At 43.8% G+C, this 25,079-nt stretch overlaps 1 protein-coding gene across 2 annotated transcripts in view; it reads right to left on the bottom strand.

Annotated features, from left to right (window-relative positions):
• Positions 1–11,767: 11,767 nt before the first annotated feature.
• The window catches only part of HERPUD2 (HERPUD family member 2), a 30,663-nt gene continuing 17,351 nt past the window's right edge, over positions 11,768–25,079 (bottom strand). For both annotated transcript variants that reach the window (XM_045007610.1, XM_045007611.1), the window contains 5 exons: positions 21,693–21,850; positions 16,071–16,193; positions 14,469–14,792; positions 13,018–13,135; positions 11,768–12,558 (listed from right to left, as the gene is read on the bottom strand). In XM_045007610.1, the coding sequence (XP_044863545.1) occupies positions 12,397–12,558; positions 13,018–13,135; positions 14,469–14,792; positions 16,071–16,193; positions 21,693–21,850 (885 nt within the window). In that variant the 3' untranslated portion in view covers positions 11,768–12,396. The remainder of the gene's footprint in view (positions 12,559–13,017; positions 13,136–14,468; positions 14,793–16,070; positions 16,194–21,692; positions 21,851–25,079) is intronic.

Genomic DNA, 25,079 nt, shown 5'->3' with positions numbered 1-25,079 from the left:
GGAGAAAGAGTGGGTTTTTGGGGGGATGAAAGCATGTCAGCATGCTGTCTTGTAAGTTCAGACAGCAGCAACCCTCTCCACCCCCGCCTCTCTCTCACACACAGCATTCCACACTAATCTGTCTCAGAGCACACTTATCTGTCTCGGGGCAGATAAGCAGCCGGCTGTCAGAAACGGAGCTTTGAAAGGGCATATCTGCATTTCTACAGTGAGTTCAAAACAATGACAAGAGTGGCCACTTGACTTAAGGGGATTATGGGACGTTTCCAGAGGCTGATCATAGCGCAGTATGCAACACCTCGTTCACATTGGCACCACGGCGCTCCAGCAGGGGCGCAGCAAACATTATTCCACTCACCAAGGTGGAGAACCAGCAGCACTATAGCCGTGGAGTCAGAGCGCTCTACATGCCTTGCCAGCGTGGACGGGTAGTGAGCTAGTGCGCCCGGGGCTCCTTTGTTGTGCTGTAACTCGCAAGTGTAGCCAAGCCCAGAGTCTCAGCTTCATGATTCCACACACTGCCAATAATTTGTAATAGCAAAAGTACAGTAGCAGCCCAGGATCAGATTTTGATTGATCCCCACCTAACTATATCTTTTTTAAAATGTGCACATTTACACATAGGGATGTATGACTGTGTTGACTAATGACATTTCAACAAAGTGCAAAGCTTTGAAATAAGCATAAGTTGATGCTTTAGGAAGGAAGAACCACCATTAAGTGTTTTCTCCTTTACAAGTCCAAAAATCACACAAGGTTGTCTATATTTTTTATTTCTAGGCCATCTTCTTCCTGTACACTACTGTGGTTGACCTCCATATCTTCATATTAGTTTCCAAAAAAAAGGGTTTTAAAGTTTAATCCATCTCAGCCCATGAGACATCAGTATGGGGAAGCTCACACTACTAGAGCCCTTGCTCTTACATACTAGTTTTGTGGATAAAGTATGTCAGCCTCCAGAATGGTCAAACTAGCATCTTTCAAGAGCAGTGACTGGCTGAGATTCTGCAAATGAACAAATCCAACGATGAGCAGTAAACTGCCTTAAAACTGAAAACCACGCAGATGACAATTGTAGGGGGAGATTTTGGCAAACCAGTAAAGTGCCTGAAACCACTATGACTTATTGGTAAAAGCAGCCAAGTCAGCAGGCCAAAAAGTAGCCATGTAGCAAACTCAGCTTGACCAAGGCAGGAGCACAGGGAGTTTTGGGTGCCACAAAAAGGACAGCTTGACCCCGCGTCCTTAGTGATAAGAATTGTGTTGAAGTTGCTGATACATGCATTTTAGAAGAGCAGGAATGTCTATTGAGGCCTCAAGGCTACAAACTCTGGGAAAACCCCACACCTGGTTAATCAATAATCAGAAGGAAGCCTCTTGCTTGATCACAAACTACGTGCTTAACAAGTTTTCTTTAAGGGACATGGCATTCTATTACTAATGTATAAATAAGGGGTGAAAGTTTGAGGTAGGGGGACTCTTCTAGACTCTCCCTCTGGATGCATCTTGTGTTCCCCACCAGCACGTAGGCTGCCGCTGTGCCACTCGAGAGCCACACTCAGCTTCAGTAAGGGTTGGGGGCGTTTTACTAACTTGTTGCAGACATGTGTAAGTGCTTGAGACTAAGTGTACGTCTACACTACGGGACTATTCCGAATTTGCATAAACCGGTTTTGTAAAACAGATTTTATAAAATCGAGTGCGCGCGGCCACACTAAACACATTAAATCGGTAGTGTGCGTCCATGGTCCGAGGCTAGCGTCGATTTCTGGAGCGTTGCACTGTGGGTAGCTATCCCGTAGCTATCCCATAGTTCCCGCAGCCTCCCCCGCCCCTTAACATTTCTGGGTTGAGATCCCAGTGCCTGATGGGGCAAAAATCATTGTCGCGTGTGGTTCTGGGTACAGCCTCACCCCTCCCTCCCTGAGCAGCAGACAACCGTTTCGCGCCTTTTTTTGCTTGGTGAACTGTGCAGACGCCATAGCACAGCAAGCATGGACCCTGCTCAGCTCCATACCGCAATCGTGAATGTTTTAAACACCTCGCGCACTCTCGTGCAGTCTATGGTGAACCAGGACCTTCAATCCGAGGCGAGGAGGAGGCGGATACGGCAGCGCGGCGATGACAGTGATGAGGACGTAGACACAGAATTCTCTCAAACCGCGGGCCCCTGCGCTTTGGAGATCCTGATGGTAATGGGGCAGATTCTATCCATTGAACGCTGATTTTGGGCCCGGGAAACAAGCACTGACTGGTGGGACCGCATTGTGTTGCAGGTGTGGGACGATTCCCAGTGGCTGCGAAACTTTTGCATGCGTAAGGGCACTTTCATGGAACTTTGTAACTTGCTTGCCCTGCCCTGAAACGCCATAATACCAAGATGAGAGCAGCCCTCACAGTAGAGAAGCGAGTGGCGATAGCCCTGTGGAAGCTTGCAACGCCAGACAGCTACCGGTCAGTCGGGAATCAATTTGGAGTTGGAAAATCTACTGTGGGGGCTGCTGTGATGCAAGTAGCCAAAGCAATCACTAAGCTGCTGCTACGAAAGGTTGTGACTCTGGGAAACGTGCAGGCCATAGTGGATGGCTTTGCTGCAATGGGATTCCCTAACTGTGGTGGGGCGATAGATGGAACCCATATCCCTATCTTGGCAACGCAGCGCCAGGGCACCCAGTACATAAACCGGAAGGGGTACTTTTCAATGGTGCTGCAAGCACTGGTAGATCACAAGGGACGTTTCACAAACATCCACGTGGGATGGCCAGGGAGGGTTCATGACGCTCGCGTCTTCAGAAGCACTACTCTGTTTAAACGGCTGCAGCAAGGGAATTACTTCCCAGACCAGACAATAACAGTTGGGGATGTTGAAATGCCTGTCGTTATCCTGGGGGACCCAGCCTACCCCTTGATGCCATGGCTCATGAAGCCATACACAGGCAGCCTGGAAGTGGTCAGGATCTGTTCAATTACAGGCTGAGCAAGTGCAGAATGGTGGTGGAATGTGCATTTGGCCGTTTAAAGGCGCGCTGGCGGACATTACTGACTCGCTCAGACCTCAGCCAAACCAATGTCCCCTATGTTATTACTGCTTGCTGTATTCTCCACAATCTCTGTGAGAGTAAGGGGGAGACCTTTATGGCGGGGTGGGAGGCTGAGGCAAATCACCTGGCCGCTGATTACGCGCAGCCAGACACCAGGGAGATTAGAAGAGCACACCAGGAAGCGGTGCGCATCAGAGAAGCTTTGAAAACGAGCTTCATCAATGGCCAGGGTACAGTGTGACTGCTGTGTTTGTTGATGAACACCCAACCCCCTTGATTGACTCAGTCCCTGTAACTCCCCCACCCCCTTCGAGTACAGCTTACTTATGCAAATAAAGTCACTCTCATTTAAAAAGCATGAATTCTTTATTGATTCATTATAAAAAGAGATAGAGAAGTAAGGGTGTGGTTTGGGAGGAGGATAGGAGGGATGGAGAAGGCCATTAAAAAAAATTCACAGTAACGACAGCCTTCTGGTTGGGCTGTCCACGGGGGTGGAGTGGGCGGGTGCACGGAGCCTCCCCCCACGCGTTCTTACACGTCTGGGTGAGGAGGATGTGGAACATGGTGAGGGATGAGGGTGGTTATACAGGGGCTGCAGCGGCACTCTGTGATCCTGCTGCCGTTCCTGAAGCTCCACAAGACGCCGGAGCATGTCAGTTTGATCACGCAGCAGCCCCAGAGTTGCATCCCGCCACCGCTGATCTTCCTGCCGCCACCGCTGATTTTCCTGCTGGTCTTCCTGCCGCCACCTCTCATCTCGGTTGTCCCTCCTGTCCTCACGTTCATCCCTCCTGTCCTCACGTTCACTGGCCTCTTTCCTGTAATTTGAAACCACGTCCTTCCACTCATTCAGATGAGCTCTTTCATTGCGTGTAACTTCCATAATATCCGAGAACATCTCATCTCGCGTCTTCTTTTTCCTCCGCCTTATCTGTGCTAGCCTTTGGGATGGAGGAGGGATGGTTGAAAAATTTGCAGCTGCATGAGGGAGATAAATATTTAGAAAGATACATTTTACAGAACAATGGTTATACTCTTTCACAGTGAAAAGCAGTATTCACCTAGCACATGTGATTTCCCTACAAGGTCGCATTTTTCATCTTAATAGTGAGTGCCTGCAGCTCTGGAGTTACAGATCTCTCAGACACAGGTCCAGGCATCAGAATTCAGCTTGCATGCGGCCATGGTAAGCCACTGTCTTTCGGCTTCTGCAGTGATTTACCCTTCCACCCAACGCAAGGCTAATACCACGCTAGCTCCCTGCTAATCAACACCCTTCCCACCCCTCACCCCCTGCGTGTCTGGTACCTTGGGGAAGATCGCCGGTGACCAAACACAGAAAAGATCATCGGCATTTCACTCCTCCCCTCCCCCCGCTTCGCTACGTGCAGGAAAGTTTTTTTTTTAAGCTGATGCATTCCACGAACCCAGTAGAAAAATGGCCACCCCCCTTACTTAAATTCCTGATTTTTAAACAGGTTATCCTGAACGATATCACTTTGCTGAGGATAACAGAACAAGATAAAGAACGGATGCTTCTTGAATGCCAGCAGTCACCGGGACCATACGCTGCTATGCTTTGCCACGCAATGATACCTGATTACTTGCTACATGCATGGCGTGGTAAAGTGTCCTACCACGGTGGGCGGAACAAGGCTGCCTTGCCCAGAAACCTTCTGCAAAGGCTTCTGGAGTACCTACAGGAGCGCTTCATCGAGATGTCCCTGGAGGATTTCCTCTCAATCCCCGGACATGTTAACAAACTTTTCTAAGTAACTATACTGTCTGCGAATGCATCCCAAGTCCTCAGGGCAAATCAATCATTAAAAAAGGCTTGCTTAAAAAAACAATGTTTGCTATTTGCAAAGGTACACTCACCAGAGCTCCCTTCCATGGCGTCATTGTCTGGGATAGTGGCTTGTGAGGGCTGGGAGGACGGTAATTCCGCTTGTGAGGGCTGGGAGGACGGTAATTCCGCTTGTGAGGGCTGGGAGGACGGTAATTCCGTCAGGGTGATAAAAAGCTCCTGGCTGCTGGGGCTCACGGAGTGCTGTGTGCTCTCTGCTAGGTCTTCCTCCTCTTCTTCATCTTCCCCGTCTGCATAATCCTCAGCCATGGAAGAGATTACAACCCCCACCTCGGAATCCACGATCAGGGGTGGGGTACTTGTGGCGCAGCCCCCTAAAATTGCATGCAGCTCAGCATAGAAGCGGCATGTTTTTCGACCTGCCCCGGACCTTCCGTTTGCTTCTTTGGTTTTCTGGTAGCCTTGTCTGAGCTCCTTAACTTTCACTCTGCACTGCACTGAGTCCCGGCTGTGGCCTTTATCCGTCATAGCCTTAGAAATTCTTTCAAATACTTTTTCATTTCGTCTTTTGGACGAAATGAAAGCACTGAATCCTCTCCCCAGATAGCGATCAGATCCAGTACCTCCCGTGCAGTCCATGCTGGGGCTCTTTTATGATTCTCAGGAGACTGCATTGTTAACTGTGCTGATGAGCTGTGCGTGGTCACCTGTGCTGATGAAATGAGATCTCCACGCTGGGGAAGCAGGAAATGAATTTCAAAAGTTCGCGGGGCTTTTCCTGTTTACCTGGCCAGTGCATCCGAGTTCAGAATGCTGTCCAGAGTGGTCACTGGTGCACTGTGGGATAGCTCCCGGAGGCCAATGCCGTCGATCAGCGTCCACACTAACCCTAATCCGATATTTTAATACCGATACTAGCGTTACTCCTCTCGTTAGGGAGGAGTACAGAAACCGGTTTAAAGAGCCATTAAAATCGATATATGGTGCCTCCTAGTGTGGACGGTTGTGGCGTTAAATCGGTTTTGCGCTCCTAAAACCGGTTTAAACGCCTAGTGTAGACCAGGGCTTAGTAAAGTTTAGCTTTAAGTGAAAGCACTCTTGTGTTGTCCTGTTTGTGCCAGCCATCTATCAGTTGAACAGCCGTGTCTCCCCAATTTATTTCCTAACACCACCTCGCATAGAGTAAAAGTTACTAAGAGCTTTGGGTTGAAAGAACCCCAGATAACAATAGTTGGACTAAAGAAATAACAGAGCATCTAGAGGCTGGCTACTAATACAGAATACTGTTGTGCAACAGAATTTTTTGGCATAGAGATCACAATTGGAGACATTTTATTGCACATTGTATTGGAGGTGTACTTCATTGTATTGGAATAAAGCATGTACTAATGACACGTGATCAAGGCTAATAGCGTCCCTGAAATAGCTAAGGATTTTGAATGATGCTAGTGTAAGTGACAGAACTCGCTTCCCACATACTCCACCCACCCCTGCAGACAGAAATCAGGTCACCAAGTTTTAGAACTGATTTCTCACTGCGCTGTGGTGGACTGCAGCAGCTTCTTCCTTGCTGTAAAAACTGATGGCTGATCAGGCATGGTTCATGCCAGAACACTTTAAAATTCTAGCTTGCACAGGAAAGCCGTGGCAGATATTTCTTCAACATGGCAGGAAAATTAAGAATGGTTTCTGTGCCAACTGCAATTCTTAGGAACTTTGCATACAAACAGCAGTTTCCCTACTGAAGAAGTGAAGGCTGAGGAGCTCACTAGACCTCTACTGTTATTTTCAATAAGTCTTGAAACACTGGGAAAGTTCCAAAGAGTGGAAAAAAGCTTATGTTGTGCCAATATTTTAAAAGGGTATAAGGGATGACCCAGGTAATTACAGGCCTGCCAGCCTGATGTTAATCCCAGGCAAAATAATGGATCGGCTGATATAGGACTCAAAGAATTAAAGGAGGACAATATAATTAATGACAATCAACATAGTATATGGAAAATAGATACTGTCAAATTAACCTAACACTTTTTTTGATAAGATTACAAGTATGTTTGAGAAAGCTAATAGTGTTGATGTAATATACTTAGACTTCTGTAAGGTTTTTGACTTGGTACCGCAGAACTTCTTGATTAAAAAACAATATAAAATAAACATGGCACACATTAAATGGATTCAAAACTGGCCAAATGAGGTCTCAAAAAAAAAATCTCAAAATGTAACTGTAAATGGGGAATCAGCATCAAACAAATGCGTTTTTAGTGGGTTCCCACAAATCAGTTCTTGGCCCAACACTAGCGTTTTTAATCAATCACCTAGAAGAAAACAAAAACATAACTGATAACGTTTGCAGGTAACACAATAATAGGGGGAATGGCAGATAATGAAAAGGACAGGTCATAAGGTGCAAGCAGACAATGTGTGTTTTAATACAGTTTAATGTAAATGTGGAATTACGGGCCATCCTTACAGGATGGGGGACTCAATCTTGGGAAGCCGTGACTGAAAAAGATTTGAGGATGAAGGTGAATAATCAGTTGAACATGAGCTCCCATGGCAGTGCTGTGGCCAAAAGGACTAACACCATCCTTGGACGCATAAACAAGATAATCTCAAGTAGGAGCAGAGACGTTATTTTACCTCTGCATTTAGTATTTTACCACTGTTGGAATACCCTGTCCAGTTCTGGTTTCCACAATTCAAGAAGGATGTTGATGAACTGGAGAGGATTCAGAGAAGCAACACAAGACTGATAAGGATTAGAAAATATGCCTTACAGGGATAGACTCAAAAGAATTCAATCTATTTATCTTAACAGAAAGACGGTTACGGTGTGACTTGATTACAGTCTGTATGCAGCTACATGCGGAACAAATATTTGATAATGGGCTCTTCAATCCAGCAGACAAAAGTATAACAAGAGCCAATGGCTAGAAGTTGAAGCCAGACTAATTCAGATTGGAAATAAGGCATAATTACCTTCACTGTTAAAAAATTAACTATTGGAACAAGTTATGGTCTTGGTGGATTCTCCATCACTGGCAAAGTACTTGGATGTTCTTTTCTGAAATTATTTTGAGAAAGTTCTATGGCCTGTGTTATAGGAGGACAGACTAGAAACAAGATTATCACAATGGCCCCTGCCTTAGCATTGGAATCTATGTGTCTAGAATGGTGTTGGGAGTGTGCTTTTGTGAGACTGAAGGAGATCTCTATTGAAGGTAATATATACATGAAGTACACTCTACAGCCATTGCTGCTGCTTGTGTGTCAGAATGTGTTACCCGAGGAGCAACGGAGTGCTGAGGCTGGACACGGCCCATTTTCCCAGCCAACTGGGAGCTCACAGACTATTACTGACCATGCTATCCAGGTGAACATGAAAAGGGATACACTATATTTTGTTCATGCAGATATTTAAAATGGAGGAGGAAGAGTGAGAGCTCCATGTTTCTGTGCACTGGCCTTCTTTTAAGTCAACTGATAAACAACGTAGTTATTGCTGAATGAACTAGAATGCCCGACTGAAGTGTTTCCACAGATTATACACAGGGAAAGTGAACGAAGTATTTAGACTGCACACATTGGTCTTCAACGGGAGGGGCAATTGTGTTCAATGATGCCGGTGGCTTGCATCTGCCAGATTACTAGGGGTGATTGTTCTTGCTAATGTCCTCACAGAGTCCAAAGGTATTTCAGACGGCATAGTCTTGTGTTAGTTCCTCAAACATTTTAGCCAGAATTATTTTCTCTAGCGGTGGTATATAATGCTGTGAAGTAGGGTTGGCCTTGAGAGGTGTAACGGTATCCTCTAAGGGTATGACTACACAGCAAAGGAAAAACCTGTGGCTGGCCTGTGGCAGCCAACTCGGGCTCCTAAGGCTGGGGCTGTGGAGTGGGAGGGCCCTAGAGCTCAGGCTCCAGCCCAAGCCTAGACGTCTCCCAAGCAATGAAACAGCCCTGCAGCCAGGGCCGGTGCAAGGAGGTTTCGCGTCCCCTGGTGAAACTTCCACCTTGTGCCTGCCCCGAGGCGCCCCCCTTGCAGCAGCTCCCCACCCCTCACCCCCCGCCCTTAGGCACCCCCCGCCAGCTCACCCCTGCCCCGCCTCCTCCCCGAGCACGCCATGGCTGTTTCACTGCTCCCGCCTCCCGGGCTTGCGGCGCCAGTCAGCTTAGGCACCGCAAGCCTGGGAGGCGGGAGAAGTGAAGCAGCCACGGCGTGCTCGGGGAGGAGGCGAGGCAGAGGCAGGGGTGAGCTGGGGCGGGGAGTTCCCCTGCATGCCGCCCCCCTCCCCCCCGTTAATTGCTGCAGGCAGCCCTCCCCACGCTCCCCTGCCCCAGCTCCCTCCGCCTAAATCCGGCGGTGACCAGGGCGGCCGAAGACCCATCCGCCGTGGTCACTGCTGAAGAAAATGGCACCCCCCAAATCTCAGTGCCTTAGGTGACCGCCTAGGTCGCCTAAATGGTTGCACCGGCCCTGCCTGCAGCCTGAGCTGGCTGGCATGGGCCAGTCACAGGTTTTTCTTTGCTGTGTAGACATACACTTAAGTGTAATATTCTGTGTCTCCCGTCAGCCGACCTGAAAAATTGGGATGGGGGGGGGGACTGACATTTTGTCTATCATATAAAACATTGTCGTGTAATGCATGTAAGTGTTAAACAGTACATTCACATTGCTATTGGGACAAATTCTGCTGCCTTACAAAACATCCTTTGACTTCAATGGGGTTGTTTGGGATGTAAAGTAGTGCAAAATTTAGTGATGCTGTGTATCTTGTGTTTTTGAGACCAGCTCCTAAAACAGAACAGAATGTATGAAATGTGAATAAGTATCTTATTAATCTTCAACTTATTTTTCTATTATTTCCATTTCTCTATTCTATTCTGCCATCCCCCACTTTTTATTTATATTCCATTCTCTTATTCTTTCACCTCCTCTTCCTCTATCATGGTGTCCTGCAACCCATCAACAGCAGGAAATTGATCCTTCACTGACTATAGTCATCACCCACGGCTCTCTCCTCTCAACTGGTCTTGAAAAATTTCCTTTGTGCATATATCCCCAATCACTTGCCCATTCTCCTTCCTGTCTCTATCCCCTTTATTTTCCTCCCCTTTACCTCACCCTCAGCCCCGCATCTTTTACCTTCTTTGTCCACTCCCCTCTAGCTCTCCACACTTCTTTCCCAACTCTCCTCCTCCTCTTTCCAGTACCCCTCCCTCGTCTCCTGTCACCCTCCAAGTTAGTTTTTCTTCCTCCCCTCCTTTTCCCCTGCAAAACCCAGTAGGGGCAGGAGTTTCAAGGATCAATGTGCGGATCAGTGTGCTCCTAGGAGCATCATTTCTTCAGGACTGGCCATCCCACTCCTCCAAAGCTATGAATCTGGATGTAACCCTAAAAAGTTGCTCCTTTCCATGTTCCACTTAACTCATCAGCAGGTTCTCCTGTTTCGTTTGCCATTCTCCAGTCTTCTTACCTTCCCCACATTCAAATCTCTTCTTAGCTTGTCTGGCTACAATCAAGCAGGGACTCTTCTGTAGTGGTCGCCACTATTACTGGCATAGGGCCAAAATCACTGTGGGAGTGGTACTCTCAAAAGCATCTGTCAGCAGCAGGGAGCTGCCAGTACTTGCTTGCTGCAGCATGAAAAAGGATGTCTCCCAGTAGGGAGCAGCTATTACTGTTGGGCTGCCACCATGTTGTAGCACTGCAGATGTTAGACACAGAGCTTGTAAGACAGCAGGGAAGACTAACTGCAGGGGGAACAGGTAAGGTGGGTACAAGCTGGAGATCTGGATGCCTCTAATGTGGTGCTGTAGGCTATCACAAATTAGTCCTACAATGTCTAGGGTTGCCACTGAGAGTCCTATCGTTGTATTCAAGATCACTATTTGCACAAACATTACTTTTATATCTATTAGGTGAGATTCAGGTACCTGTCAACTTGCCAAGGCAGCCATCACTTGGGTAGAGAGTCTGGACACCTCTATGCTATTGCATAACAAGGATGTAAACCAAAAGGGAGTTATGACTAATGTCCCAGTGAAAACAATGGAACAAAATAGCCTACTTAAAAAAATCAACCTATTATTTCTAGTACAGGGAGTAAATGAACTATTTTGAAGCCTTTAAGAGGGCATTACAAATGCTAGAGCATTAAGAACATAGGTATTTATGTACTGAGGGCTGATATTCATGGCTGGCTATTTTCTAGTTTAAGGGAAGCTCCTCTTTACTCCTGTCTGTATCAATTAGACTGGTTTTAACATGTCAGAAGTTAAATACTTCCTTACTATAGAGCTTTCAATAGTTAATACTGATACGGTCAGGCCATTTTAAAGTCTTGTTTTTCCACTTGTTCATAAATTCTCTTAACTTGGTCCTTTGGGTTGAATCTTCATGTTTGGGCAGAGCCAAGATATGAATTTCTTATTTTATTATTAAGTGAGCATCATCTGTTCAGCCATTTCTGAAGTAATCAAGCACAAAACATACAAGAGTTGTGGGCATCCATGTTAAATTGAACTGCGGAGTTCAACTATTAAATGGATAAGGAAAGAGTTACTTCCTGACTTTACTGCATACAGTAAAGTATTGTGCCACGGATATGCAATGTATTACTTCTCTCATTTAAAGGTTAACTACCATCTTTAGTTTTACCCCAAAAAGAATGCAAAACATTTTGTTTCTGCTATATTGAAATTAATAGTTTAAAAGTACAGAAATCATGAAATTGATGTACTATCTACCACATTATCTCTGCCATTATAAATATATACCTTTATTCACTATGTGCAATATGGCTGTAACCATATAATTTCAATTTTGTGATTCATGTGTTCTCATCCTTGATGTGTACATGTAGGGTTTTTGCACTTAAAAGATTGTATTTATAGGAACATGCATCCATAAGGGTTACTGTAACTTGGTTTTTATTAAAAAACTAATTACATGTGTCTATTTTCCAGTACATCTTTTTTTTTTAAAAAGTACTGTATGTATCAAACATTGATGATGTACTTTATCACTGTTAATTTTCTTTGAAGAGCTGTCTAAAAGAGAAAATCACCTCAAAATTTATTGAAACTGGCTATATAGCCCCAAGATATTTAAACTTTCTAGCTTCTTACATGAGAGGCTCAGTACTTTTCCCAGGAGGATAGATCTCATTTTTAAAAGGCTTTTGTTGACATTTATACTTTTAACAGCTCTTCAAAGGAATAATCGTGCACACAACCTAAAAACTTCTTGTCTCAGTGTAATGTACAACTAAAATTAAAATAAAACATGGAAGACCAGTATCTTTACATTTAATTCTTCTTTAGAAAAAAGAAGAACTTGAAAAAAAATTTAGTAGTCCACTTGTGCTTAAAATATTCATATGCATGAGAAAGCCAAAAGGGAAAAATACACATTTTTGTACACCATGATCAAAAAGTTATTATAAATCTTTTGAAATTGCACTGTATTTAAAATACCCCCTAGATTCAGCTCCCTCTTCTATGTACAGCTTCTTATGCTGCCTGGCACAGTTCCTCTTGAGCCTAATTGCCAACCTGTGGAGGTCCTTCAGGAATGAGCGATGTGAAGAAGGTGGTGATGAAGGACCAAGCTGAAGCCATGAATCCAGGATGCTGCTCTGTACTGCCATCTTCACCAGCATCTTCTCCACTCTCTTCATCAATCCCATCATCCATAAGACGCTCCTTTTAAAACAGAAATTGTCTAAATGGTTTAATTGCTTTAATAAAGAGGCAGAATATATTAATGGAAATATTTTCCTACATAAAGTAACTCTATTAACAGGGCAACTCCCTGTGAAGGATCTAGTAGCAAACATAAAACCCATTCAACAGTGGAGTAAGTCTAAGTAGCAATTCTCTATTAAACACTATAGACAAAGATGAAGGCAGGATTGATCTGGTTTTTCATAAGGCTTTTATCATTAAACATTTTTTAAAAAAAAAAGCTAATTTCCCTTCTGTCCATCCCACATATTAAGGTTACTTTTTTTTTTTTGGTGGTAAAAAAGAGAAGTGCATTTCCATCCTCATTCCCTTCCGATTCAAGCTGAATTTTGTACTACTATTCAGTTACAAATACACATTATTTGAAGGAGAGCGAATACAGGAAAACATGAAACATCCAAGTTGACATTCACCTACCATCTCCTCAAGGTCAGGGTTATTTACATTTTGTCCATCACGGTTCACTTCTGCATTGTTATTGGCTGCCTGTTGCTGGCCTCCCTCTTGCCTAAAGGGGAACCATCCAGCTTGGTGTCTATTTAATAAAATGAACAATTAAAAACCTTGTCTCTCTAAATTGTAAAGCTGCTGATGAAATTTCTACAATGGGAAAATAACTGCTATCTACATGCCCAAGTCTCATTAAACTTACTTGTAGATGAAGAATAGATAATCCATTCTTCATCTTGATTAGACTGTTGGGAGAATACTGGAGTCTGAGAATTATTTCTAAGTAACAAAACTAACTGAACAGATCCCTGTTAACCCAAATATAGAATAAAATGCTTCTTAGAACAGCTAATATCTATATTTTAAGTCAGCATTGAAAAATTCTGTGTTTTTTTTCCCTACTTGGCTGTCAAAAAAAAACCCAACCCAAAACAAAAACAAAAACAAAAAACACCTTGATATTTTAGTGATGTCAGTGATCATGGTAATGTGCAAGTGAATATTTTGTTCCTGAGCTACTCAGTTTTAATGATGTTTCTGACAGGCAGTTTTAAGTCGGTAGCACAATGACATAGCAGAATCAACCATATTTTGTTGAACATGAGAATGCAAACATCTTAAATGCAGATCTTTTCAATTTTAATTCCTTAAAAATTACCGCCTTACCCTAGCTGAGATGGCATTTTTAAATTCATTAAACCTCAGTGTCATTGTTAATGAATTTTGGTAGCAAAAGGCAGTAGCTTCCGTTTTGTGGGGGGGGAGGGGGGGGAGGGTTTTTTTTTTTTTTTTTTTAAGGGTATGGTAAAAGCTTTCCTTTTCTGATATCTATAATGTCCCTGAATGTTGGATTCCGGAGTGTCTCCACCGAGCCCATACAAGTTACTGGGAACATTATATCTGTTTTACTTCAAAATTGAGTTCAGCTTTACAGTTCACCTTTAAGATCCCCAATCAGTAGCAATATATAATTTACGTCAATGCAAACAAATGCTTTTGAAATTAATCAAATGAAATTCAATTCTTCCTTCACTCACCTCTTAAGTTCTGTTTCCAAAATTCTATGTTTTCCCTACAACAGTTAAGTTGACATCACCAATACCTAAAAAGCAGCATGTTTTAGGTGTGATGCCCATCAGTTCTCAGAGGAAAAGGGAACCTAGAACTCAAGAATTCTATATTTTGAGACTACATCTGAACATCTGTTTGAAAGCCGAGTTTCTATATGTGCCCTGTTAATGATTATTGTTAATTCTTCCCTTTTACAAATTCTTTGGAGTTCACCTTTACATTGGAATTCTGTAAAGTGATCCAATTTCACATCTTTAAAAGTTAGCTTATAATGATAGTCATACACTGATCATCATACTCCATGTAGCTAAACTACAGCTATTCATAACTGAATATTTTTTACTCACAAATAAACCAGTAGCATGGCTCCCATCACCATGACAAACCGACTGAAGGAAGAATAGAAGTATACAATGCTGAGGAGAATAGCTGCTCTAGAGAATGTGTACATCCAGTCTAACCAGTCTCGATTGAAGTCCTCCTCATTCACTACTGGACCTCCTTGTGCATTCATTTGAACATTCTGGTTTACAGGCCTGTTCTCCTGTGCTGCTACGTTTGGCACTGCTGGGGGCTCATTTGCAGGAACATGCTCTGAATTTACAGGCTGCCCGACGGCTGATATGACTGGCTCAGTGCTGGATGTTGCCTGGGCTGAAACTGCAGCTTGACTGAAATTTAAAAATAGGTTTTCTGAAAAGCCAGCTTTGTATTAGAAGTAATAATATTTAAACCCAAGCTTCCTTACAGCTCTTTCGTACAGAGAAAAATGCCAGTTAAAGCACCTGGGAAACTTGAGATCTTAAATACAGTATTTAAAATATATACCAACTTCATAGGTATTGTGTGATAAAGAAGAAATTCCTCTTCTTTCTACAGTACCTCTGAACAGAGATGTGGCAGCTCTCACCCATCTTTTCCCTCCTCCATTTTATACATTGTTCTGCAATAAGTTTAGATACATACATGCAAAAAATCCCAAAATTAATTCAACTAAATTTTCCCTCTTCCTCCAAAACAGACGCACAGGATCCATTTAAGTAAAAGCTCTTTACTTTTTGAGTAGAACATCAAAGTTCGGAAAATGACATGAAATTTCATCTTTAAGAACCATTTTGTTAGCAAGTAATAAGTATGTCTTCTCCGAGGTCTCAGATGATTGTATGATCTAGCACAGAATCAAAGTTGCAGTATCTGGACACCACAAGGTGAAAGTAGGGAAGATTTGGCCTTTATTATAACCATTTTCCCAGCTGAGGACACTGCTTCTTCTGGACAAAGACTGTGCCAACTCCATGCATCGAGTAGCAAAGATTATTAGAGTGACATGCAGCATTACCTCTCGGTCAGCAGTTGTGTGCTGTCTCCAGCCCCACTGCCAACTGAATAAGGTGGGAGAGAGGAGAAGATCTACCTCTGGGACCAGAATTCTCATCCAGTATGATGCACTGACATTCAACAGGGCTACTTCCCTTGCTTTTTGGCTTAAAAATGACTGGAATCCATTTTACTTGGCATGGGAGATTTTTTCTGGTCTTGCTAACCTCAACTTGAAAATACATTTTTTTTTTAATGATAATTGTGATTTGAGCCTATTACTAGCTAACCCCATCTTGCAGAAGTGTTGCCTGGGCAGTACAAGGGCCAAGTGAGTCTAATGTTTGTATCACAACAATTCCAGTGGTGAATGTTAATAAAGATACTTTCAAACAAACAGAAGAATTCCACTCTCAATCATAAAACTTTAAAAGGAATACATTTTTAGAAGCAGGCAAAGGAATTTTTAATTGAATAGCCAAATTAAGTTAAGTGTAAAATAGTAAAACCAGACAAAAAGAAAAAGAGGCAAGGCACAGAAATGTCAGTCACACAAACAGCAGCTAGTTAGTTTTTTTATGGCAGGTTGTCATCGTGGTAGGTGCACTAGGACGATACATGAAGTAACTTACTATTGCATGTAGTACTGACGTGCATACATTTGTTGCCACCATATCATCTGTAATGGGCTGAATGCAGGGTACATTGGAAATCCAGTAGAAACACCTTGACCTGGAAACTGGTTGTCTATGTTGCTACAGGGAATTAAAAGCAAAAAACCCACTCAGACTATGGCTACTAATAATTACAAATACATTATTCTAAAATATAGATTACACTGGGCACTTTTTTCTTCATGTGCTCCATAAGAATTCAATATCAATAAAATTGTAACGACATCCTTTGGATAAATACCTGATCCATCACACAAACGGTATTACTGTGCAAAATGAAGAGCTCTTTGTCAGAGATAAAAGGTCACCACAATTATGTGATCAATCCTTATCTGAATGTACCAACATTATTTCCATTCTAAAAAACATTTGTTGCATCTAGAAGCTCTATCATTAACTACATCTGACTAATGGGTTTGTGGCCAAATAATCATTGCTAATTATTTCATTATTAGAAGACAAACTTCTTAAAATCAGAGCTGCTGATCAAACAGTGAGTATATATTATAGGGAGGGATTATCTGCATTAGAAGACTTCACACGTTCAGAACCCACTATTACAGGCATTTCAAGGAACTATCAGCGTTTAAGGCCAGAAAGGCCTACCAGATCATATATCACAAACCACCAACACCACATGCACACTAAACCCAACAACTAAAATTAGACCAAAGTATTACAGCCCACAGAAGACTTACGTGCCACAGGCAGAAAACAAGAGGGACTGAGGTGCACGAATATCCAAGGCCCCGGCAATGGCAGGGAATTGATTAAAATGTACTTTAACTCTATTATAGCTTTCTCTTTGAAAGCAATGATAGAAATATTACTATTCACAACCACAGAATCAGCAAGGAGCGACTGGACACAGAAAGCAATCTACCCTCTCACCCCTAGAAGTAGCCCCTTCGCATCCTGGTTGCAAGACACTGGAACAACATTGTAGGTAACCTTACTCTAACATGGCTCATGCACTCTGTTTTGTGGATAAAAGAACTTTGTGCCATAGGGAACCTTCCCCATGCATTAAATTCACATGAAAAAAATAAAGAAATTCCTACATGGAAGCTGAAGGAAGTATTTTATATCTCGCAGTCACACAGTACGTTTTGGGACGATTCCCAATTCTTCCCAAAAAACTCTGGGGTTTCTTATGGCATCTTTCAATGGATTTTTCAGGACAGCACTACAGCATAAAGCAATAATTTTAAAAAGTTTATTCATACTACAGTTAGCAACAGAAGCAAACGCTGCAAATACACGGCAGGCTACAATTCTGTCCTGGGTAGACTACTGTCTGGAAAAGTGTTACCAAGAGATCCCACTAGTCCACCAGATATTCAGATAGTCAAGGAAAGCCAAATGAGAGGAAGGAGGAGTGGAAGCTATCAATATTTTTGAAGGAATTTTTCATCTTTGTTCACTGCCCAAAGCACTCAAGAAAGAAGAGAGATGATCATATTATGAAAATGTACAGACTGGCGTCTCCTTTTGAAATCCCAAGTGGGATGGGTTTGGCATAGGGAATGAACTTGGGAGAGTATCATTACTTCCCCCTTCTTCCTCCTCAGTTGAACCCCTGGATATCAGTGCTACCTGGTATTATGCTGAGACCATTTGTAGGACCGTAGCAAGTACCTTTTTTTAAATATTTGGTATAGCTTTTAGTTGTGCTCCATGCTCCAGTAACAAGCTCTGAATTTACTCTATATTCTTCATTTTCGTGATCTGGAGCACATTCCAAAAAAACAAAAGCTTGTTTACAGTTGTTAAAAAAAAAATTATTTTTTCTTCCCCCACAGTGATGCTGCTTGGAAGTGGTGTTTGGAATTTGTGACCCCACTTCATACCACATTTGAATATTTGTGACACGGTCTTTAAAAAAAAAAAAAAAGAAAAACCAACTCTGAAGGGAGAGGAAGGAACAGAAAAAGAAGCTAGTCACAGTTAAGTCAAGACTATGGGAGACTTTAATAATACAGGGTCGTAAGCTACTTCTGCTTCTCACACCAAAACCATTTGCATGCTTTATTATTGATTACTGGAGACTATGTTTCCCGAGAGGCAAGATACACTTTCATACCTAATAATGTCAAATTCTGAGGTCCACTGAGTTTCTCATTTTCTATCACTCAGAGAAATCTTGGCTTCAGAGAAGCACTCTGTGGTGCTAACTTGTCAAGCTATATTTGATTTACTTGGAAAACTCAACAGATGCTAGTACAAAAATAAGTACAAAGCCAACACATTTGAAAGCTATCAACAGGGGCATTTGGGAAAAATACAGGGCAATGCTTAGAAATCAATTAAATACATTGCATGGCAGAGTAGAAAAACAATATTTAACCAAAAAACTGACAGTTCCTCTCAAGTAAAGAATTGGTGCACTAAGAGGAAAAGAGGGAGCATGAGCATGCCCGTTCTTCAGTGGGGGTGCATATCTATATAATATTCTTTGACTCAGGTTTATGGATTGCCACTGTCTCACCCACACACCATTTCATCTCCTACATTATTCAGCCAAGCTGTCTCCTACCTAACCTAACAGGAAGCAAAATCACCTCCCCAGTGTTGTCACTGTCACCTCTAATCTTCTAATGTGCTTAGATATCAAAATGACAGAAACTTCAAATTAATTCCTCTCGTCCTTTTGTATATATTGTTTTGTTTTGTTTTTTTCTGTACAAGATGGAAGTTTTCTCCCATCACATAAAATCCCTAGAAACCAGAGAAGCAAGTTGCAAAGGGAGAGGGTGCAAGATGTGTGACTTTGTTTACACATTCCTGAGCTAACTTCAAAAATCACTTTGAAAAAGCCAAACCCCTACCTAAACTTACCACATTATCTGGGGGTTTGTCTACATAGTCCTACACTTCAGACCCCAGTGCACACCCACTGCACTGCAGTGCACACCCACTGTAACTTCCCCATGTTTACGTCAGCACCATTCACATGGGGCAGTTACAGCACAGCACTTTGCGGGGGGAAGAAACGCTGCAATTCACATCCCTGTAGTACAAATTGCAGCACAGTCCGGACATTGCCTAAGCGATGGAGTTCAGATTGAGAAGGGCTTCAAACAGAGGGTGTGCCTCAGATGAATGACACTAGAAAGATTATTTTCTGTGGGAAGAATCTGGACTTCTTAGTAAGTTTTGTAAGTGGTTGTCTGTGTCCATAAGCATCAAAACACATTTTATTTCTAAGTTGGATTTCCTTGGCCTGTTTGTGTATCTGAAAGATGATCACTGTGTTTTCCAGGTAGTTTGTGTCTGCATAGTTTGGAGGAGGATTTTGCAGTGGAGCAAAATATTGTCTATTCAAGATACTAGTCTCATTTTAGGTAAGCAAGAGGTAAGAAATCGAAAAATTTCCAACATAATCCTTTTGTAATAAGTGTACAGGGTACTCTTTTTTAAAATATGTTGTTCCATTTACCTAAACCAGTTGTTTTGAATTATTAAAGAGCAATACAACTATTTTATTGACAATTTATCTTATGACTACATAGCCATAGAAATAAGGGGATTATAGGTGAGAGGGCCTAGCCTAATAGTAACCGGTCCTTGATAACATGCTACTGCTACATGTACATAGTTATCTATGACAGGTTTCAGAGTAGCAGCCGTGTTAGTCTGTATCCGTAAAAAGAACAGGAGTACTTGTTAGTCTTTAAGGTGCCACAAGTACTCCTGTTCTTTTTATAGTTATCTATGCTGATGACTCAGGCCTGGTCCACACTGGGGGGCAGTGTCAAGGTAAGATACACAACTTCAGCTACGGGAATACCGTAGCTGAAGTCGAAGTATCTTATCCCGATTTACCTCCCGTCCTCACCGCTCGGGATCAACGTCCGCGGCTCCCCCGTCGACTCCGCTACCGCCACTCGCTCTGGTGGAGTTCCGGAGTCGATGGGAGCATGTTCGGGGATAGATATATCGCGTCTAGATGAGACGCGATATATCGATCCCCGCAAAATCAATCGCTACCCGCCGATTCGGGTAGTCTGGACGTACCCTCAGATCTCCATCTTCACTCTCCTTCTGTCCAAACTAACATCTTTGTGACTTCCTGACATGAATATAAACTGATACTTGGCATCCACAAAAGGGATGGAACATAGCTTTTAACCTCTCATCTTCCTCAGTCCTGCCTCCCTCAGTCACTGTGGACATCATCCTCTCTGTCGTTCAGAACCGTAATCAATGTGCAGTCTTAGACTCTGCTCTCTCTAGGAAAAAAACAGAGGGGCTAACAGCTGCAAATTAACCCAAGTCATTAAGAGGGTCATGAAGAGGGCTGCTGTCTACACAAAGACAGCAGATAGGATTGGTACTGGCATGAAATAATTACTCAGCGATTACCGAGTCTGGTGTCTAGTAACCCACAGCTAAAGATTTTAAAAAAATAAAAATATATGGGTCAACCTGACGAAGTTCCATTAAATTATTCTCTAGAGAAAGCATCAAATAACTTTTTACAGTTCACTTTAACTGACCCCTTAGCCATGCCTCTAGGTGTTAACATACCAAGCCTACTTTTCTATAACAGTGCATTCCAAATCACCTGGACTTCGGTGTCAGTCTGCAGGTGAGAAGGACAAATGGTCCAGTTCATCATGTATCTAGATTGCACGCTGGTGAAATGTTTATGGCCTGTATGGCAAGTTCATGTGAAAAGCTGGATTTATCCAACCTTCCTCCAGACACCTCCCCCCACGCCACAAAAAAAAAGATTTATAAGAAAATCCTCTGTGTATGATGAATATACCACGTTACCTTGAGAATGAGCTTATTACTCTACATTGAGCAGTTTCTCTGACAGAGAAGCTAGCCTCACCCAGTTTCCTCAAAGGCAAGTGTGTCACTATTTACCCAAGGAATAAATGTTCACAGTGCAACATAATACATAAATTTTCCTACCATATTACAAAGCAGATTTTTTTCTTTCCTAGCAGAACCTGAAGGTAGTCTGTCAGGTTATGCTGCACACCAATACAAGGCAGCCTCTTATATCTGTTATCCAGGATATCCATGAATTACTTCTACAGTTCAATCCAATGTGGACTAGGAGCCAAGTGTAAAACTGCTTCTCTGTATGTGTGTATGCCATAAAAAATTAAGAGTCAACATTGTTCTTGTATGAATTTAATGTTAGCTAGTCTTGTTGCTTAAAATACAAGCGATGAGGAAAAAAACATCAGATGGTGTTTAGTGGATTTATTTGCTTGTGTTTCAACGACAAATGGGCACATCAGTCACACCACTCAAAAGTAAGAGAGCATCAGCAGAAGAGGCAAAGTGTATGAGGGTAGGACAGAAAAGGAAATAGTATGGAAAGCAGCACTGATAATGCTTACTCAGGGACTTACTTTTAGATAATCAAAGAAGATACGTAAAGATTGATTACAGGAATTTTGAAAATCATAATATTAATTACAAGTCATTCCATCATAGACTATGGAGTAACCATAATTTCAACTAAAAACCTAAAAAATGAAAAGGAGGTATCTACAGCAAAAATACATATTGTAAACAGCGCTATGCCACGATGTTGAGGATTACTTCAAATTCACTTACCCTTGCATTAAATATGGGAACTGGTGGCTTTGCACAGGATTGCTTTGTGCTTGTGGAAGGTTACGATGCCTCACTCCATCTGAGATAGAGTTTATAGATGTAGATAAAGATTCTTGGCTTGTGGGTGATGGAGTTGTTGATCCAGAATGTTCTGAATTCTTAAAATAAAATAGTTTCCTTTAATATTTTCACCACACTTATAGGGGGACTCAATATTTCTATATATTGCATTAAAGGAATGTTCTTAAGTGTGCTGTCTAAAGTCTCATTAATTTTATATAGTGTAGACTAGGGGTCTCAAACACGTGGCCCACGGGCCGAGGTTATTTTCTGCAGCCCACGAGGTCCTTGCGGCCCCCCTGCCCTCTCCCTGCGTTTACCTAGAGCGGCTCTGGCCTGGGAGGGTTGATGTGGCTTCAGGCACCACCCCCAGCAGCTCTCATTGGCTGTGGTTCCCCGTTCCTGGCTAATGGGAGCTGCTGGGGGTGGTGCCTGAAGCAACAGTAACACACACCCCTGCGCCTCTCCTCCCCCATGTTCTTTCCGCTTCCAGGAGCGGCGCGGGGGCAGGGCAGACAGGCAGGAAGCCTGCCCTGGCCCCGGTGCGTGCCAGAGCCTGCCCCCCGAACCGCTCCTGCAGTCGAACCCCCTGCACACCCCAACCTCCTGCCATACCCTGCACCCTGACCCCTGCCCTGAGCCCCCTGCTGCACCCCACACGCCTCCTGCACCCCAACCCGCTGCCCTGAGCCCCCTGCCGCACTCCAATCCCCTGCCCTGACCCCCTGCCACACCCCACACCCCAACCCACTGCCCTGAGCCCCCCGCCACACCCCTCCTGCATCCCAACCTCCTGCCACACCCCTCATCCCTCCTGCACCCCAAACCCCAACCCACTGCCCTGAGCCCCTGCCGCACCCCTCCTGCACCCCGACCTCCTGCCACACCCCACACCCCTCCTGCACCCCGAGGACAGGGAGGGGGTGGAATTGGGGTGGGGATTTCGGGGAAGGGGTTGGAATGGGGGCAGGGAAGGGGTGTGAAGAGATGAGGCAGGGGCAGGGCCTCATGGAAGGGGTGCAGTGGGGGCGGGGCTGAGGGCAGCCAGGGGGGAGGTGTCAGTAACGCAGCCCTTGGGCCAATGTACTAGTCTTCATGTGGCCCTCATGGTCATCTGAGTTTGAGACCCCTGGTGTAGACACATGCAACAAGAAACTTTTGTTTTAAAAAAGGAGCTATCAGTGGGCCAGATTTTCCAAAAAAGCATGCAACTGCACATCCAGGCATAGTAGGAAGCCAGGTTTCCAAAACTGCTCAGCACCCAGCAGCTCCCACAGAAAAAAATCTAAATGGGAGATGTTGGGTAATGAGCTTTTTTTTGGTCTGGCTCATAAATCAGCACTTAACGATTCTAATCAAATGTTTAACAGTGAACTGAGATACTAATGGACATCATTAACAGAAGTAGTTGTTGTCAGTCTCTCTATTGTTCTTAAATAACTGCACAACCCAAGTCATGTCTGTCCTTTAAGTGCCCCCTGCTGGCTGAGCATGGCACTGTAGGCATTCCCTGCCTAATTTCCTTCCTTCAGACACCCCAGTAACTTCACACAAAGACACCACTCAGTTCTGGAATGGGCCGCAGGTATAATAGGCCAGTGGAACACTGATGCTGATATCGGATGCCCAGTTGCAGATTTGGCAGGGGAAGTTTTTGCTTTATTATGCCCCATGTAGGTTCCAGGGCAGCTGAGAAAGTAGTCTATGCTATTCAGCTTCCTGGGTTCATCAGTAATCTCCCTGGACTCCAGAGAGATTGTTGATAAACCCAGGAAGCTGAGTAGCACATACTGCCTCCTCAGCCACCCCAAAATCTGAATGGGGCATATCAAAGGCTCAGTTCTTCTTCGGGAAGAGATGCTGTGGCTTTTCCCAGGCAGCTTGGGATCTGGGGAAGGGAAGGGAAGGCATGGCGCAGCTGGCCAGAGGCTCCTCCAGGCAAGTCAGGGGCTCCTCCAACCGAGAGGGGGTGCGCTCAGGCCTCCAGCCAGCCCATAGCTTCTCCAGCTGAGGGGGGGGGGGAATACTCGGGGCTCCTGAGTGGGGGGAGGGAGGCTCAATGCTCCTGTTGCGGGGGGGGGCGGGGGGGGGAGAGGAGGCAATATCAGGGCTCCACCCAGGGGCATGGGTGGAAGGGGTGGAGCTGGGGGCTAGCATCCCCCAAGGGGGGTTCAACCTGCCACCCACGAGTTCTGGAGATGTGGCGTAGCCCTCTGGCCAAGTCACAAACAAATGTAAACCCTTCTAAATATCAAAAGTTCAATTGAAGAGTCCCAACAAATAAGATTCTTCTACCCTTTGGGGGTTTCTCTTCGGCCTTCTGGCTCTAGGATAGAGAACTTGGAATGGGGGCAGGGAAGGGGTGTGAAGAGATGAGGCAGGGGCGGGGCCCCATGGAAGGGGTGGAGTGGGGGCGGGGCTGAGGGCAGCCAGGGGGAGGTGTCAGTAACGCAGCCCTCAGGCCAATGTACTTGTCCCTGGAGTATGCAATCTTCCACAGATGCTGGTTCAGAGCCTTCCACGGGAGCCTGCCTGCCTGCTCCCTGTGATTCTACACCAGAGTGATCTCTCTGTGTCCTCTTATGAGGCCCAGCTGTCCATTAAGCTATCACCTGACCCCTTATTCCTGCCTTCTCTGGCTGGGAAGCAGCTAATTAATTATGCCACAGATGCAGTTGACCTAAGTCTCCCTCCAAAGGGTCAGGCAAGCCAGTCACCCAGAAATGAAGATCAGAAAGCAGAGTGGCAAATTTTCTAGTATAACCAGCCACATGGACTAGAATGTTTCTAATAAATACATTATTATATTAGCTTTCATAAACCCCAACTCCTAATATTAGCTTTTAAGTACAGTGTTTAAATATTAGGAAAATCCATTCAAACAAAACTAGCTCTGAAGAACAGAAATTAGAACAAGGTCAACGTGCCACAGATGTCAGCATGGGAACAAACATCTATACAATCCCATCTGCCCGTAACAAAAAGCATGCAAGAGATAGTTTTACCTACTAGAGTGACAACTGAAGAACGGAATAAAGGAAGAATGATGGATAAAGTCCATCTGCTTTCTGACTGATACTTTTTCTACTAGATTAGGAATCTGGCACCGTGTACTAACATGATTTAAAATAATTACTCTGCAGACAAGCATATCGGTAGTTTATAATGCAAAGCAATAAAAGTGGAAGCCAATTATTTCAAAAACGATCATATAAATGTAGACTTTCTGAAAAGAAATACTTACAAAATCCCTCTGAATAATTCATTGTACTCAAGTATTGCCCAGAGCTTGGGGACTTCCCCATGTAGCCGAATAGCTTAAGCCAT

Source organism: Mauremys mutica, chromosome 2, assembly GCF_020497125.1.
Source record: "Mauremys mutica isolate MM-2020 ecotype Southern chromosome 2, ASM2049712v1, whole genome shotgun sequence".
NCBI lineage: Eukaryota > Metazoa > Chordata > Testudines > Geoemydidae > Mauremys > Mauremys mutica.
This window is presented reverse-complemented; position numbering and strand designations above follow the sequence as displayed.